At 37.9% G+C, this 14,310-nt stretch overlaps 1 protein-coding gene across 1 annotated transcript in view; it reads right to left on the bottom strand.

Moving 5' to 3' along the window:
• Positions 1-14,310, bottom strand: part of DCHS2 (dachsous cadherin-related 2) — a 103,594-nt gene that overhangs the window by 52,819 nt on the left and 36,465 nt on the right. Inside the window, exons 2-3 of the mRNA XM_054295363.1 lie at positions 8,019-8,210; positions 1,573-1,804 (exon numbers count right to left, since the gene is read on the bottom strand). Coding sequence (XP_054151338.1) covers positions 1,573-1,804; positions 8,019-8,210 — 424 coding nt within the window. The remainder of the gene's footprint in view (positions 1-1,572; positions 1,805-8,018; positions 8,211-14,310) is intronic.

Raw genomic sequence — 14,310 nt, 5'->3', positions numbered from 1 at the left:
CTTCTGTGTGACATATAGGCAATTTAATGTTTTGGGGTTTTTGAGGGCATTTTTTTGGGGGGGGGGGGGGGGGTTAGGGCTTTTTTTTGTTTAAAATGTTTTTTTTTTCTTATAGTTTAAAAATCATTTGCCTTACCAGTGACTGAGCATAAGCCCTTACTTTCAATAGGCATGGAAGAATATAAATGGAAAAAATGTATTCAGAAAAAAAGAGAGACACAGCATTAATATTAATAAGTTAAAATTAGACACAGTCTGACCTTGGGAATTACCCACGAGATCTGATTAAGTGCAATCAGATTCCAAGCACTATAATGCAGGGAATAGTGTCTGACCTAAGAGCTTTTCTCATCATGAAATGTCAGCAATAATGACCTCAAGCAACTTCACCCTGAATTTGGTCAGCCTTTGATAAAATACCATGATAGATCCATGAGGTAATAGTAACTTACAAGCTTATAGAGTCTTCATCATTAAGCAAGACATTTTTCCTATACAAAGTGCCAAACGGGAAAGAGAGGCCAAAAGGTCACAATCCAAGGAAGAAACCTTTCAAAAGGCTTTCTTTCAGCAGAGGGTTGCTGCAAAGCCAGTGCTGCTAATGTGATCCACAGGGGCTCTCTTCAACAAGCCTGATGGGACAGTTTTAAAATGACCAGTTAAATGCCTGTGGAGATCCAGCTCCCTAATGATTGACTGACCTACACATTTTTGACATCAGTTATGCCCCTGAGAACCTGACTTGACAGGTAGTTAAAAGTCCACAGTTAAATAAATTCTGAAATAGCCAAGACAAGCAGCCTAACTTCCTAAGAAGATTAGTTTTTCTGTTCATCAGAATGTTTTGGGAATTGTGTAAAAATAGACACCTATTAGAAAGAATAGAACCTTGCAAGATTTTGAATGCCAAAGACCTAATATATACACAAATGTATCAGAGCCTAAAAAGATCTTAAACATATAAATAATCTGTGCCATGACCATCTGTTCATCAGGATACATTCACATGCAAGGGCTGGCCCTCAAGAAAAATGGCAATTTCAGTTTAGTCAATAACTTATTGAAAAGCACAGTTATAAAGCTAAACATTGAATCAAACAGGGAGGCAAATATGCCTTGTAAGACTGAGCAGAATGAGGACTTATCCTAGCACAGAGGAAGATTAGAACAGAAATAGAAAAGAAATGAAAGGAGGAACATTGTGAAGGGTGTTTTATTGCTCTTCAAGAGTAAGCCCTAAGAATTTTAGAAATGCAGATATTTTTGAAAAAAAGCAATATTTTATTATTTCTTACAATGATCTATAGATTTACGGCTGAAAATAGTGGATATGTGGCATGCTGCTTGTCCTTCATTGTGCTGTCATGTACCATGCTTTCCATTTTTCTGCTTATTCCAGTAAATGCAAAAGTTTCACATTAAACCTAAATCCCCCATCTACCTCTAGAATTATCTTCCATCAGAATCTAAGTTTCACCCCTGTGACATGACTCCAAATACAAAAAGCATAATTAAAGAGAACATTTATCTTGTATAATTATAACCTTTCTGAATCATAGACACATACACTACCTGTGGATGAATCCACTGTGAAAAAAGAAGAAAATTCTCCTGGGACTAGTTCATATGTGACAATGCCAAATATTCCTGAATCTCTGTCTGTGGCAGCAACATTGATGATTTCTGTTCCTGGCTGTGTGTGACTGCTGATACTTGTCACATAGGTGTCTTGTTCAAACACAGGCTGATTGTCATTAATATCTTCTATTTCAATGCGAACAAAAGCTTGGGCACTCAGACCACCCTGTTGGATAAATAAGAAATAAAAGAACAAAAAACAAGAGAACTTTTAAAATAGGATGGTACACAGCTGGCTTCAGTCCGTCATTAGGAAGTGGAGCATGCTGCAACAATATGGATCAATGAAAATGTCCATTAAAAGCAAATTACAGTATCTGCAATACCCCAAAACACTGCACAGAAGTAAGCTATGTTGCTCAGCACAACACCAAGGGCTGATGGAGTGCATAAAGAAATTCAGCTTCTCTACAACAGCAAGGCCTGAACACAAAAAGTCAGTTTAGTTAATGCTAATGAGCAACACACATCAAAAACTTTGCTAGTCTAACCTCACATGCTTCTGCTGACATCTCCAACACTCCACTTATTCCTTTACAGATAAAAATCAGGGCTTTATGCTCCAGGAAGACATGCCCCTCAGGTGACTGTGGTGCTCCAGCAAAGCAGGAATAACTTCTCTCTATGAGACTTTCAGATGTAAAAGCATGACTATCATAATGGTGAACATGAGGCTTTTTCAACCAGGGACACAAACTAAAAGCAGGACAGCCAAAACCTGACCTGTCAGGCTGCTGTCTGCAATACCTATGCTCAATTTACTGACAGATGCCCTACAAAAGCCCACTAGAATACCACATGGGACAACATTTAGCCTTGCTCTGGAGTGAAACTAGAGAAGAAAGGAGCAGCTACAAGCTGGCTTATAACACCATACTACAGAAAAATACTGATTTGCTATGACAAAGCGCTGAATTTTCTGACAATCTGCAAAAACGACAATTCTCTGGGTACTGAAGTATAGACCCCACAGGCACCCAAGTGAAACTAGTGGCAATTTACTTCTCAGAGGACTCCCCCCATTACTTTGGAGGGGTTCATTTTTCCAGGACTATTTTGTAGCCATAGGAAGTACAAGCATTTTTAAAAGAAAGCAGGTCCACTGTGGCAGAGATAACAGTGAATTCTGGGGCACTGGCATGCTCAGAGGCACAAAACAGCACAAGCATGTACAGTCTGCATGTGCTTTATGTGGTACATTAAAATACAGATGGTGGAAGAATCTTGAGCTCTTCAAAGTCCACTGAGCATGCTGTGCTTGTAGCAGTCACTTTGAGAAACTGCTGACACAGATCAGATGGTTATGCACACACAAACTATGCTGAGCTAGTGCAAACTTCATTTTGCAGTCACAGTAGCTGTGATACAGAGAAAACCACACCAACCCAAAACCAACTATGTTGCATAATTCTGCAGTCCAATTGTTCACACCAATTATTTTTAAACCTGACCTTCATTAAACTATCCAAGGATTCAGACTGGATATGACTCCTTTAGACTTACCCTACTATATAACAATCTCCCACAACACTATTTTTGAGTGTTTGCTTAGTGTGTCCTTAGGTTCAGACTTATTTTTTAATAAAAACAAACATTATCAGCATTTACCTTCACATTTTCATAGTGATTTTTGGGTTTAGCCCGGTTTGGGTTTTTTTTCTGTGCTGTAAATGTTACCTCTATTGGGTAAGGTGACATTCCCATAAAAGCTCAAGTAAGTGGAAAATTAAGATGATCTTATGCATCATGTGTCTGCGTTTCACCCACAAACAAAGAGATCTATCCCACATCCTCCTGGTGTGCTTCTGAAGAAAATAAGGCATGGCATGCTTCCAGGGCTCATGCTGCTGCACAGGCAGCCAGCACTCTTGCCTGGAGACCAGGACTCTAAAGGACAGTAATCAATCAGCCTACAAATTACTGGGACTGCCATGAAACCCATGCCAATATGGCGAAATGGAAATGGCAGTGAGCCCAATGCCAACACCTCCACTTCAGGGCAAGCCCCTTCCCCAGTACCTTGATTTCCATGATGAGGGATGCACAGGAGCTAAAAAAGGAAAGCAGGGGAAGGGGAGGGAATGTGCTCTGCTCACTGTCAGAATATGGTCTGTGTGTTCACAGCTTTCAGGTACTTTAGAACAGAAATCAGAAGTATTTTAAGGGAAAAGGACTAGGGAAGAAGTGAAGTCAAGAATAAAAAGTATCTAAAAAAGATGGTTGGAACAGCATGAGACCAAACTCACAAGAGCTTGTGTTAAGCTGTTTCTTTCAAGCTTCATTATTGCTAAACAGACATGAAAAATCCCCAAACCCCATTCTTCAGCCAATTTGTATTTGTGCTACAGAGTTATGTAAAGACTGAAAAGTCTTTTGAAATTGATTAACTGTAAGTATATAGGGAAATTTCTATTCTCTAAGAAAACTGACCAAATTTAATGATGGAGACAGAATCTTCCTTTCCTGAAGAAGCAGTGTATACTTTCACATGCCAAGTTTGACATTTACTTAATAACTTAAAGATATTAACTGGTTATGGCCCAATTCTTGTGCTGACATCTGAAAAAAAGCATCATTCCAATTGAGAAGGAACTAAAACTCCTATTTCTAATGATGTGGATATACTTCATCTGCTCAGAAGCAAGCAAAACATTTATCTTCCAAAACATGAAGGCTGACTTATATAAGATCTATTGCTGACAGAAAATTACACTTGTCAAAACATGTTAACAAGGAGCAGAAAGCCACAGCTGTTCATTTTAAAATCCCTTATCTCAAATATTCAAGTATTTTTCACTACTGTTGTACTCTCTGGTGCAACAAAGTCACTTCTACAATGACTTGTCAGAGTCCTGAGGGTTCTGTCCCTCATGGAAGAAAAAGGGGACAAACTACCATCAAGTCAAAATAACAACAATTAATGTTTTCATTACTTCAGAAGGATCAAATGTATGTAAATAGCTAAAGCTAGTAGACCTCTTTATCAAGTCTTAAAAAAAAAAATCCTGCCTTGGGCAGGGGAAACTCTGTCTTAATAAGTAAAATTTATGCTATTTTGAGCAGCTGTATTTCTTTATTTTGGTGCTGTAAAATGGTTAAAACTCTATCAAGATTTTCATCACAACCTTCCAAGTTTTTGTCAGTGAACCATACTATCAAATTTTTGTTCCAAACTGGACTGTTAGATACAGAATCTCTGACATAATGGCCTTTTTTTTGTAAACCTAAAGGACATATCATCTTGAAGTAATGCTGTCAAAGTGGAGAGATGTCTGCAATTATTTCAAAAGCCTTAAGTTCTTCAGAAGCTTTGCCTGTGAATGTCCAGTGTTTATATCTAGATTTTAATTGCTCCAATGTAAAAGACAAATAAAATTGGATAGGCAGAGTGGATTACTGAAAAGCAAGGGGAAAAGTGTCTCTCTGCAGAAAGGCAGTAAGGGAGTCACTAACACCCCTGCTGATGGTGTACTGAACCCTTTGCAGTGATGATGAAGCAGGTGAAAAACTGAAGATCTACAATTTCATATAGAAGAGGCAATGATACTTCTTTTCATCATTGCTTAATCAGTGAGAGTGCTCCCACAAGCTCTCACAGGATGTTTATTTAAAACCAGTTTAACAGAAGTTCTTTCCCACCTGCCTCTCCATGGGCTCTTGTGTACAATTCAAGTTCACTCCTTACATTTTCTACTCAATGCATCTAAGACATGACTGACAAGTTCTAAAGCCATGTAATGGAGTAGCCAGGAACAGGTGGAGGAAACTGATAGTTTAGCTGTAAGATAAATTGCACACCACCTGGAAAATACTTTATTTTCCTCCTCATTTCTAATTAACTGGGTTATTTTCTTTCCTTTTCATCTCTCTAACCTTCTTTGTCACAAGTGACCTTTCATCCTTCCTCTCTCTCTTTCTGTGCACATTTCTCCCCTGATCACAGCCTCCACTTTGAGCCCCACACCTAACATCTTTAATCCATCAAAATCAGCAGCAGAATGTCAGGAAATAGGATAAATATCCTACTACAATTCTGCTTTAAGGGTAGAGAGTTGGTCAACACAAGTTCAGATGCACTGAAAATTTGAAAAGCTGATATTGAATTTAGGTGCTTTAGTATTTAGGTCTCAGACAGGCAAACTTCTACAAAGTGCTGACTTCCAGTAAAAAGATCAAGCCTTGCCTGTCACAAACAAGGCAATAAAAAATTGAACCTTTCTCCCCATTACTGAACTTCTGAAAACACAAGGTCCATAAATGGAGATAAATGACATAGCAATTTAAAAAATAATACCCTATCATTTCAATGCATTGGCTATTTTCCTTTAAGTTAAGATTTATCAATAGAGCAGTAATTTAACTAAAAAAATTAAGGCATGAAGTTTTTGTTCACGCAAACATTTTCTTTCAGGTTTTCAAATTAATTTTCTGTAGCTGACTGAATATCTTAGAAAATTTTCAGAATTTCACTGCTATTGTTCAGCTCTCACATACCCTTTATTAATGATTCATCTTGATATTCCAGACATGTGTATGTGTCCTTTACATTTATACAGCTCCAAAACATGTGAATGATAGAATGATAGGAAAAATGAAATTATGAAGTATAGCAGAATGCCTAATTTTATGTGTTATACATTTCAATACAGACTGCTTTACTCTTCAAAATTTTTTTGGATATATGGATTCAAGTATAAGTTTTGAAGGCAGAAATCCCATACAAGTGAAATTCCAAAATGGTCAGAGAGAACTACCTCTGCTATAGACATTACAGGCACTGTCCTGGAAAAACCCACTCCTATATCCTTATATTAAAATCTTAGAATGGTTTGAGTCGGAAGAGACCTTTCAAAGGAAGTCATCTTTCAAAGACACCTTTCAAAGCCCCTGCAATAAGCAGGGTCAAGTTATTAGACATTAAAATCAGATGAGTATGGAAACAAATATACCAATATATTTATGTAATTTTTTTCTGCTCTAAAGAAATCTATGAGGAAGAAAAAGCACACTGCTAAAGGCAATATTAATTAAAGAATATTTCTGCAGCCTCTGAATTGAGCACTGAATTGGGACAGCTAAAGAAAAAACATTGTTTAACGATTACACAAATATCTGAATTCAACAAAACAGATATACCCTCAATGGCTACATTCTCAAAATGAATTAATTAATTAATTAATTCTCTTAATGAAATAATTAATACAACCATCAACTGCAGCTGCTTAAGTGAACCTACTCATAGGTATAGAAATCATAGTTCACTAAGTTTCTTCAGTGTACAATAAAACAACCCCACAGGCATTTTAATGAAAAACACAGCATTTCTAAGACAACTGCATTTTTTTAAAAGTTATATTAGATACATTTAGGACATTATCTTAAATGCAATTTTAATATTCAAAATAAGAAATAAAAACTACTTAGTCTGAAATAATTGAATTTCAATGTTTTTCAGGACAAATTGTACTGCAAAATGGGACCTGAATAACATTTCAAAAAGTGTCCTTATGTTAATTTTAACATTTGAAGGCAACCAATAACCTTCTTCAGCTTCTTCACGATTTACCATTAAGCTGAAGAAGGTAAAGACAAGTACAAACTGGGCCTTACAAAGGAACAACCTCAGACTGCAAACCACAAAATGAATATTTCATAATGAAAATATAATTAATAGTTTTCTCCCATTATTTTTTGGAGCTTACTAGCAAAATCTTTTGTTACATGGCATCAGGTGGGCAAGGGATCCATCCCCAGACATCTTAACATGTTCACACCACAGAAATGTCTCCTCACCTTCCTTGCCAGGATCTGCAATGGACTATTTCAGGCACTACAACTACCCCGCCCTTGCTGTACCATGAATGCTCACTTCCAAGCGCCAGATCTTGAGAAGTGGGAAAGCTTGCAGACATGCAGCTGCAGGGAGGCTGCACCCAGCCACAGCAGCAGCAATGGCACCAGACAGCTAGAAAGGACAAGGAACTTACCCAGGAAAGTCACTGTCACCCACAGTAGCCATGCAATTCTAGCCCATGGTACTCTCTTATTACTGCTGCAGTGATCTTGAAAGCAGGGAGCAGAAGTAACTTGGAGTCCATTGGTTCCAATAGGAGGAGGAAAATTAGCAAGGACTAACATCCTAGAAACATTTTTCCAGACTTTATTTAGGAGTCATTGGGTATTTCCCAGCCAATTGTATTAGTTTGTGTAGAAATTCACAATTCATGAATAGAATTTTCTGCTCTCTTTAAAGACAAGACATTTTATTCAAATTCATGCAGTTTTGCACATAGTTGCTACATGCTCATTTAAAAGTATATCAGACATCCAAATTTGCAAATGCATTCACAAATCTGGCAGTGTAGAAAGGTGAAACTTACCCCATCTGTAGCTTTTACTAAGAGATCATAAGTGGTTGGATCTCCTTCTCTGTCAATGTCTTGAGACACAAAGATCTGACCAGTGTGTGGGTCAATCTGGAAAGCTTTCGATTTTTCATAAAAATTAAATCCATCATAAAGAGAATACTCAATTTCTGCAAACTGGTCAGCATCTGCATCTGTTGCTTTGACCTGCAAGGAGACAAGAGATAAAAATGAAGCCAGTGAAACTATTACTCATTAAAACAAAGTGTCTGGGATTTTTGAACCCGTTTGTGTTGTAAAAGCAATTGTTTGTACCCAGAATAAATACAAACATATTCTGCTACCTAAGCTGGTTGCCAGCAGTTCATAAAATATCTCCACTACTGACAGTGTAAATATCAATCCTCTTCATTTCCCAAGACTGGAAAAGCCATGCTCTTAAGCCATACCTAAACTACTTTCCCTTTATGTTTTTACCAGTGGAGGTAGCTCTTACAAAAAAATCAGAAAGCTCTTATGTCACATGTGGATCAGAAAAGTGCTGCAGGACATCCTTACCTAATGTATTCTATAAAAGACTTCCCAGATCTTAATTTAGTTTTCACTTAAAAGAGGGCTTGGTGGCACTCATGCTTTTTGACCCACAGGTGGTATTTGATAAACACAGAAGTTTTGTACATTGCTCCTTCAATTTTATTCCCCTAAGATCTTTGATAACAAGTGTTTTGTGCCGAGTTTGGCTCTTCTCTGGCACGTTCCATTGTGGTAGTTATAAATTATTTTCTACCAAAATGTTTCTAAACTTAAGTGAAAACTATGCATGCATTAAGAAAACCAGTCTTTTCAGTTCTCTAACTTGTCATTATTGGAGATACATGAAGAATTTCTTCTTTGCAATTGGTTTCCTTTTCCCCTTTTTCTTTGAAAATGGTAATTTCCATGGGTTTTCCATCAGCCTGTCTGTACAAGCACAATGTAACAGAGGCATTAACAGAGGAGACCTTAATAGAGCTTTGGAAACGTTAGTATCACAAAGCCCAAGAGTTAGAATTTGTGGGAGCCCAGAGAGACCTGTGCCAGTCAGTGCCTGCACCTGACACAGGCTGATGAGACCCCAGCAAGGTCAGCAAGGTCAGAGGTGGAGATCTGCACGTGCCTGCCTGTACAGAAAACCATCTGGCACAATTTTAGGTACAGTTTCAAAATAAACAGTCCAGGCCAGGGAGTATTCCTGGAAGTAGGTTTGAATTAGGTCACCCTGTTAGGGTGATATCAATTAATTTAGTTGCATGGATACAAGCTGTGCCAGGTCATTTGGCCATAGGACCCAGAAGAGCCTTTGGCTGCTGCTCCTACCAGAACAAATGTGGCCATAAAGACCAGCGAGTGCCTGCATCACAAGCTCCCTTCTTTGCCCGCACAGGAATTGTTCTGGCACTGAGATACTTAGTTGGGACTGAATTAAAACCAAATGAACAAGGCATGTCTTGGGAAGCCTGGAAAGCATGGAAGTGGGGAAAAGGAAACCACATAAAAAGTGCCAATTCAAATCATAAAGCTAAAACTTACTCTAGAGAAGTTACATCAATCAGAATTTTAAAGTGACAACCCAAAAGATACATGTGTTATTTCAATTATTATTTTTTTGCTTGTTGTGGTTTGAGTTTTGCTTGCTTTTCAGACTTTTCCACTTCTTCATGGAAACGCAAGATTTTTTGTATTTCAGAAGTATCACTGTGACTGCACCACATGCTCCATAACATTTTCCCTCCCATAGGAAGGTTTTCCGCAATGCCAAAGGCCATTATACCAGAGTTTACACAAAAAAAACAAAAGCTCCTTTAGAGGAGGCCTGTGCTCACAGAGCCCTTCATGCCCTTTTCACACCCTTGCAAGTTTGCACCCCACAGCTGCAGCAGTGTACAACGCATGGCCACTCCTGACCTGGGTCCAACTACTCGTTCTGGGCAATTTAAAGGCAAAAATCACAATCACACACAGCTAAGCAAAGATCCAGTCCTAAAAATGCTTTACAGCTGTATGCAAATCAAGTCTACAACATGCACGTTTCTCCAGCCTCGTACTTTATTATTTCTGTCATAAAAACAAGACCAGAACACACGTCTAGTGAGCTCTTCGTAATCTACCACCCTAATGTTATGGAACAATAATTTACTTCGCCCTTATAAGAAAAGTATTTCAATTTGTTTCTTTTGCCTGAAATCCAACAGGGGTGACAGTACTGAAAGGTTCTGTCTGACTGTGCCTACATGCAGTTACATGTGTAAAAGCTAACATTTTTGTCTGCAACTGAGCATGAGTGATTAATTGCAGGTGAATTTTGAGGGTATTGTTAGAAGTTTAGCTCATTACGTTCGGTGACTTGTTTTCTTTGTTGTAAATTATGCAGTCTTCAGACATTGAACAGTACATGTAAAGGCATAATGAGTGATGAATTTAAATAAAAATGCTTCAGTTCAAGGCTATGCAAATTTAAAGGTCTAATTGTGATCAACTTAAATTACTATAATCATCTTTCAGGCAGCAGAACTAAGTGGCATCCATTTTTTGAGAAAAAAATAATCTTTCTTCCTGTTCAAGCACCTCACATCCATTCAATTTCTACCCACTTAGTAGTCCTTTTTTTAATCACTCACCATGGAACCTTTGATCTGAAGAGGGAAGATCTGGAATTAAAAGTGAATGAAAAATTTCCTGTAGCAGACAGATCTGACACAGAATGGCACTACAATTGAGGTCAGGGAAGCTATTAACTATATGATCATAGAATCATTGAGGCTGAAAAAGACCCTTAAAATTAACAACTAAATGCAAGCTGATTTAGAAGGAGGAATTCAGTGAAAACATGCTAACAAATTCAAGTTTTTTGACACAATTAAGTGACTGCATTGTTAAAGATTTCAGGAATTAAAGCACACAGTGGTCATTGTCCAAAAAACGTTGGGTTGTGATAGCCTACTGTGAGTACCAATCCTACAGAGTATTGCAGCAGTTAACTGCCCAAAAGCTGTGAGTTACAGCAGCCCAAACCGGAGGAAATGAAGGCAGCAGAAGGAATTTTCACGGTGGACTGATCAAGAGAGTTGTACGTTAGCAATATCACAAAGGTGATAGAGTTGAATGGATTTATGGGCCTTGAAGAAGTGGGAGGCAAGAGAGTACCAAATATGTAACACCTCTGACAAGCCTAATACAAGATTGGAATCTTGGAGAAAAATAAAGGGGAAGAAAAGGAACAGTTATGCCCCCAAGGTCTTTTTCCTTTTACTAAATTTGTTTTCAATGCAGTAAGTTGAACATCCAAGTTTTTAAGGAGTGCAAACTTGGGAATAAGTTCAGGACAAAGTATTTCCCCAAGAAACATTTTTAAAGCCAATAAGAGTCAATGTGTGCATAGCTCCCGGCTGGACTTCTCCTGTCAGTCCTGCTTCCTGTAGCCTACATCCTGTGGTCAGCTTGTACAATGTTTAGACTAAAAATCTGTCAGAGAAAAAAACCAGTTTGTTCTGTCCTGTTGACACTACCAATGAAGTGGTTAGACTTCAGATATTGTCTCAGGAGGAGAAAAGAGGGGGACCTAGAGAAATGTTGTGCAGAACAAGTAAAAAAATCTGACCCACCTGTGTGATGTTCAGACTGGTGCAAGAGGAAAATAAATGGTGTGAAGTGGTAGATACTAAAAAGTGTAAGAAGATAAATAAAATTCAACAGTGTTGGAAGTGCAGAAATCATCTTATATTTGCATATGGAAAGAGGGGATGACCTCAAAGAATCCATCATTTTAGAAGTAACTACCCTAATTTCCTCACTCACATGTGCACTTCAACCCTGTAACACATTTCCAGGTTTAAATGGAAAAAAAAATTGCTGGCAGTACATGTAAATAAGAGGGAACAAAACTATTTTAGCACTATGCTGAGAAAGCAAAGACTTCAGAGCTTACAGAAAGCAAACATTTGGCAGATCTTCAACTTCTTCCATTCACTTCAGTGGATTGATGACAACTCATAGCAATGGGCAATGCCTCCATATTTTACAGTCATTGAACTGTGTAACCCATAAACTAATTGTAAGCAAGATTATAGAGAAATAGATCTGCTACTAAATTCTACATTGCTTTAAACATAAAGTCATTTTAAGAGAAATCTCCCCTGTTATATTTTTTGTTTTTTTAAATTTCCACTCATTTTTATCCTCAAAAAATTAAAATAAAGTCCCTGTGGTTATGTTTACTTTTCTTTATTTTGCTTCCTAGATATTATTTCCTAACAAATGAACATAATTTGAAAAGCAGATTAAATATTTTACATTATATGCAAAATGGGGAAAGCGTCTTGTACTCACAAAACCACAACAAAAAAGACAATCCTATTGCTTCTAGATCAAAGTTTCAGAACCTATAAAAAATAATTCTTAGGATTTAGAGTATGCAGCCTTAAAGATGACTGACTGGCAATGCTGAGTTTCACATTTGAGTGGCCAGGATTAATTTTACATCTTTCAGATAGACCAGACCATTGGAAAGACCAGGCCATTCAGTCAAGTCATCACCATGGTCATCTGTGATAGCAATTAAATGAGACTAAGAAATATTAAATCAATTCTTCACAGCTTAAGAAACCACAAAAAAGAAAAAAAAAAAAAAAAAAGACGAAATTACCAGGGAGCTGAAAAGGTTCAGTTAGATCAATGGTGTAAAATGGATCTATCCAGCGTCCTTACATTTGACATACTGAAGGACAGCAGGCGTGTTCCAGGCAGTACAGCAATACCTGATGGCAAACCCTCACCAGAGAAGTGTTTTAATTCCTCACGTAGGCAACCCAAGCACCACCGGAATGGTTAGCTACTGTGGAAGCATCTGCTCTGTCAGACCTTCATGTTGTCCACAACCACAGGGAAGGAGAGGAGCAGTCTGAGTTGGTGGCATGCTGTCAGCAACACGTGACCATAGAAATATTAGCAGTGAAGTTACTGGTAGAAGACATTTTTCAAATTACTTGGGTGTATTTGTATGATAGATTAGCACGCATGCTGCCACAATCACACATCATCAAATGTCTTCAAGCCAGTGCTCTGACTTACAACCCTGGTTAGTGAGAAAATAGCATATCAAACACAAACCAATGATCTCTACCTCACAGCTGCCTCAGGCAGTGCAGACAATAATGCTGACACCAAACCTAAAGAGTGCAATAAATACATTACTTTGGAATTTTATCTATCTGCCTCAGCACCCACGATTAGCCTGCTCCCTAGTGCAGCAGGTTTAACATATGGAAATGGGAATAAAGCTGCAGATCCACTTGAAGTCCTAAAAGCATGAGCCTTGACTTCAAGAACAGGAACTTTTTGCCTGAGGCCTTAACAGCTGGTCCTTGACAATTGCACTGACAGCAGAAAAAGCCCCATTCCTCATTCTCAAACTGGGCTGCATCTGGAAAGCCACAAATCAAAATAAAAACTGAAATTTAAGCTGCTAATTCAACTGGCATTGATGCTTACTTTGTCAACCACCACAGTACCAGATACTCAAAAAATCCCCAACAAACAAGAAAATCCTTAGTCCTCATCCTTGCTCTGATACAAAAAATTTTCACTGTGCTGGTCAGGTCAATGGACTTGACTAATGCCAATTTTTCTGCATTCCTTTGATCTGCTCTAGGAAGGAGATAACCGCAACTGACAATAAGCGCTGCACAGACACAACCTTGCTAATCTGTACTAAAGCTGATGCTGATACCTCCAGCTGATTTCTGATTCACTCTAGAAATTGCCATCAGTTTTATGAAGGTGCTAATAAGAAGCAAGTCCCATCAAAACACTCAATAATTCTCAATAGCCTTTCAAGTGAAAAGAGAAAAGCCTAAATGCAGAAAAAACAGGCCAGGCACACTCTCTGCTCAAGGACAGCATGTGAAATGTGGTATTCACTGTAACCTCAACTAAACATAACATTACTTAATTATAAGGCTATTGGTTTTGACTTTTCAAACAACTACATCTGTTTGGGGTTTTTTTTTTCCACTTGTGCCCCCATGAGTTGTACAGAAATTCCAACTAACTACATGGTTTTAAAATAAAGTAAAACTAACCCTGCTTCACATATGAATCTCTCGTAAAGAAAAAAAATCACACTAATTTTTACCTTCTTTATAATACACAATTTTTTACAACATTCTCCATCTTCCCCACAACAAACAAATGAAAAGAAATTTAATTTACATGATGAACGATTATGAGATCTTAGTTTTTGCCTTCTCTGCTCTTCTGTGTATCTAACTGA

This window comes from Melozone crissalis, unplaced genomic scaffold (assembly GCF_028551555.1).
Source record: "Melozone crissalis strain CALT ecotype California unplaced genomic scaffold, PUWL_Pcris_2 ptg000006l_1, whole genome shotgun sequence".
Classification (NCBI taxonomy): domain Eukaryota; kingdom Metazoa; phylum Chordata; class Aves; order Passeriformes; family Passerellidae; genus Melozone; species Melozone crissalis.
This window is presented reverse-complemented; position numbering and strand designations above follow the sequence as displayed.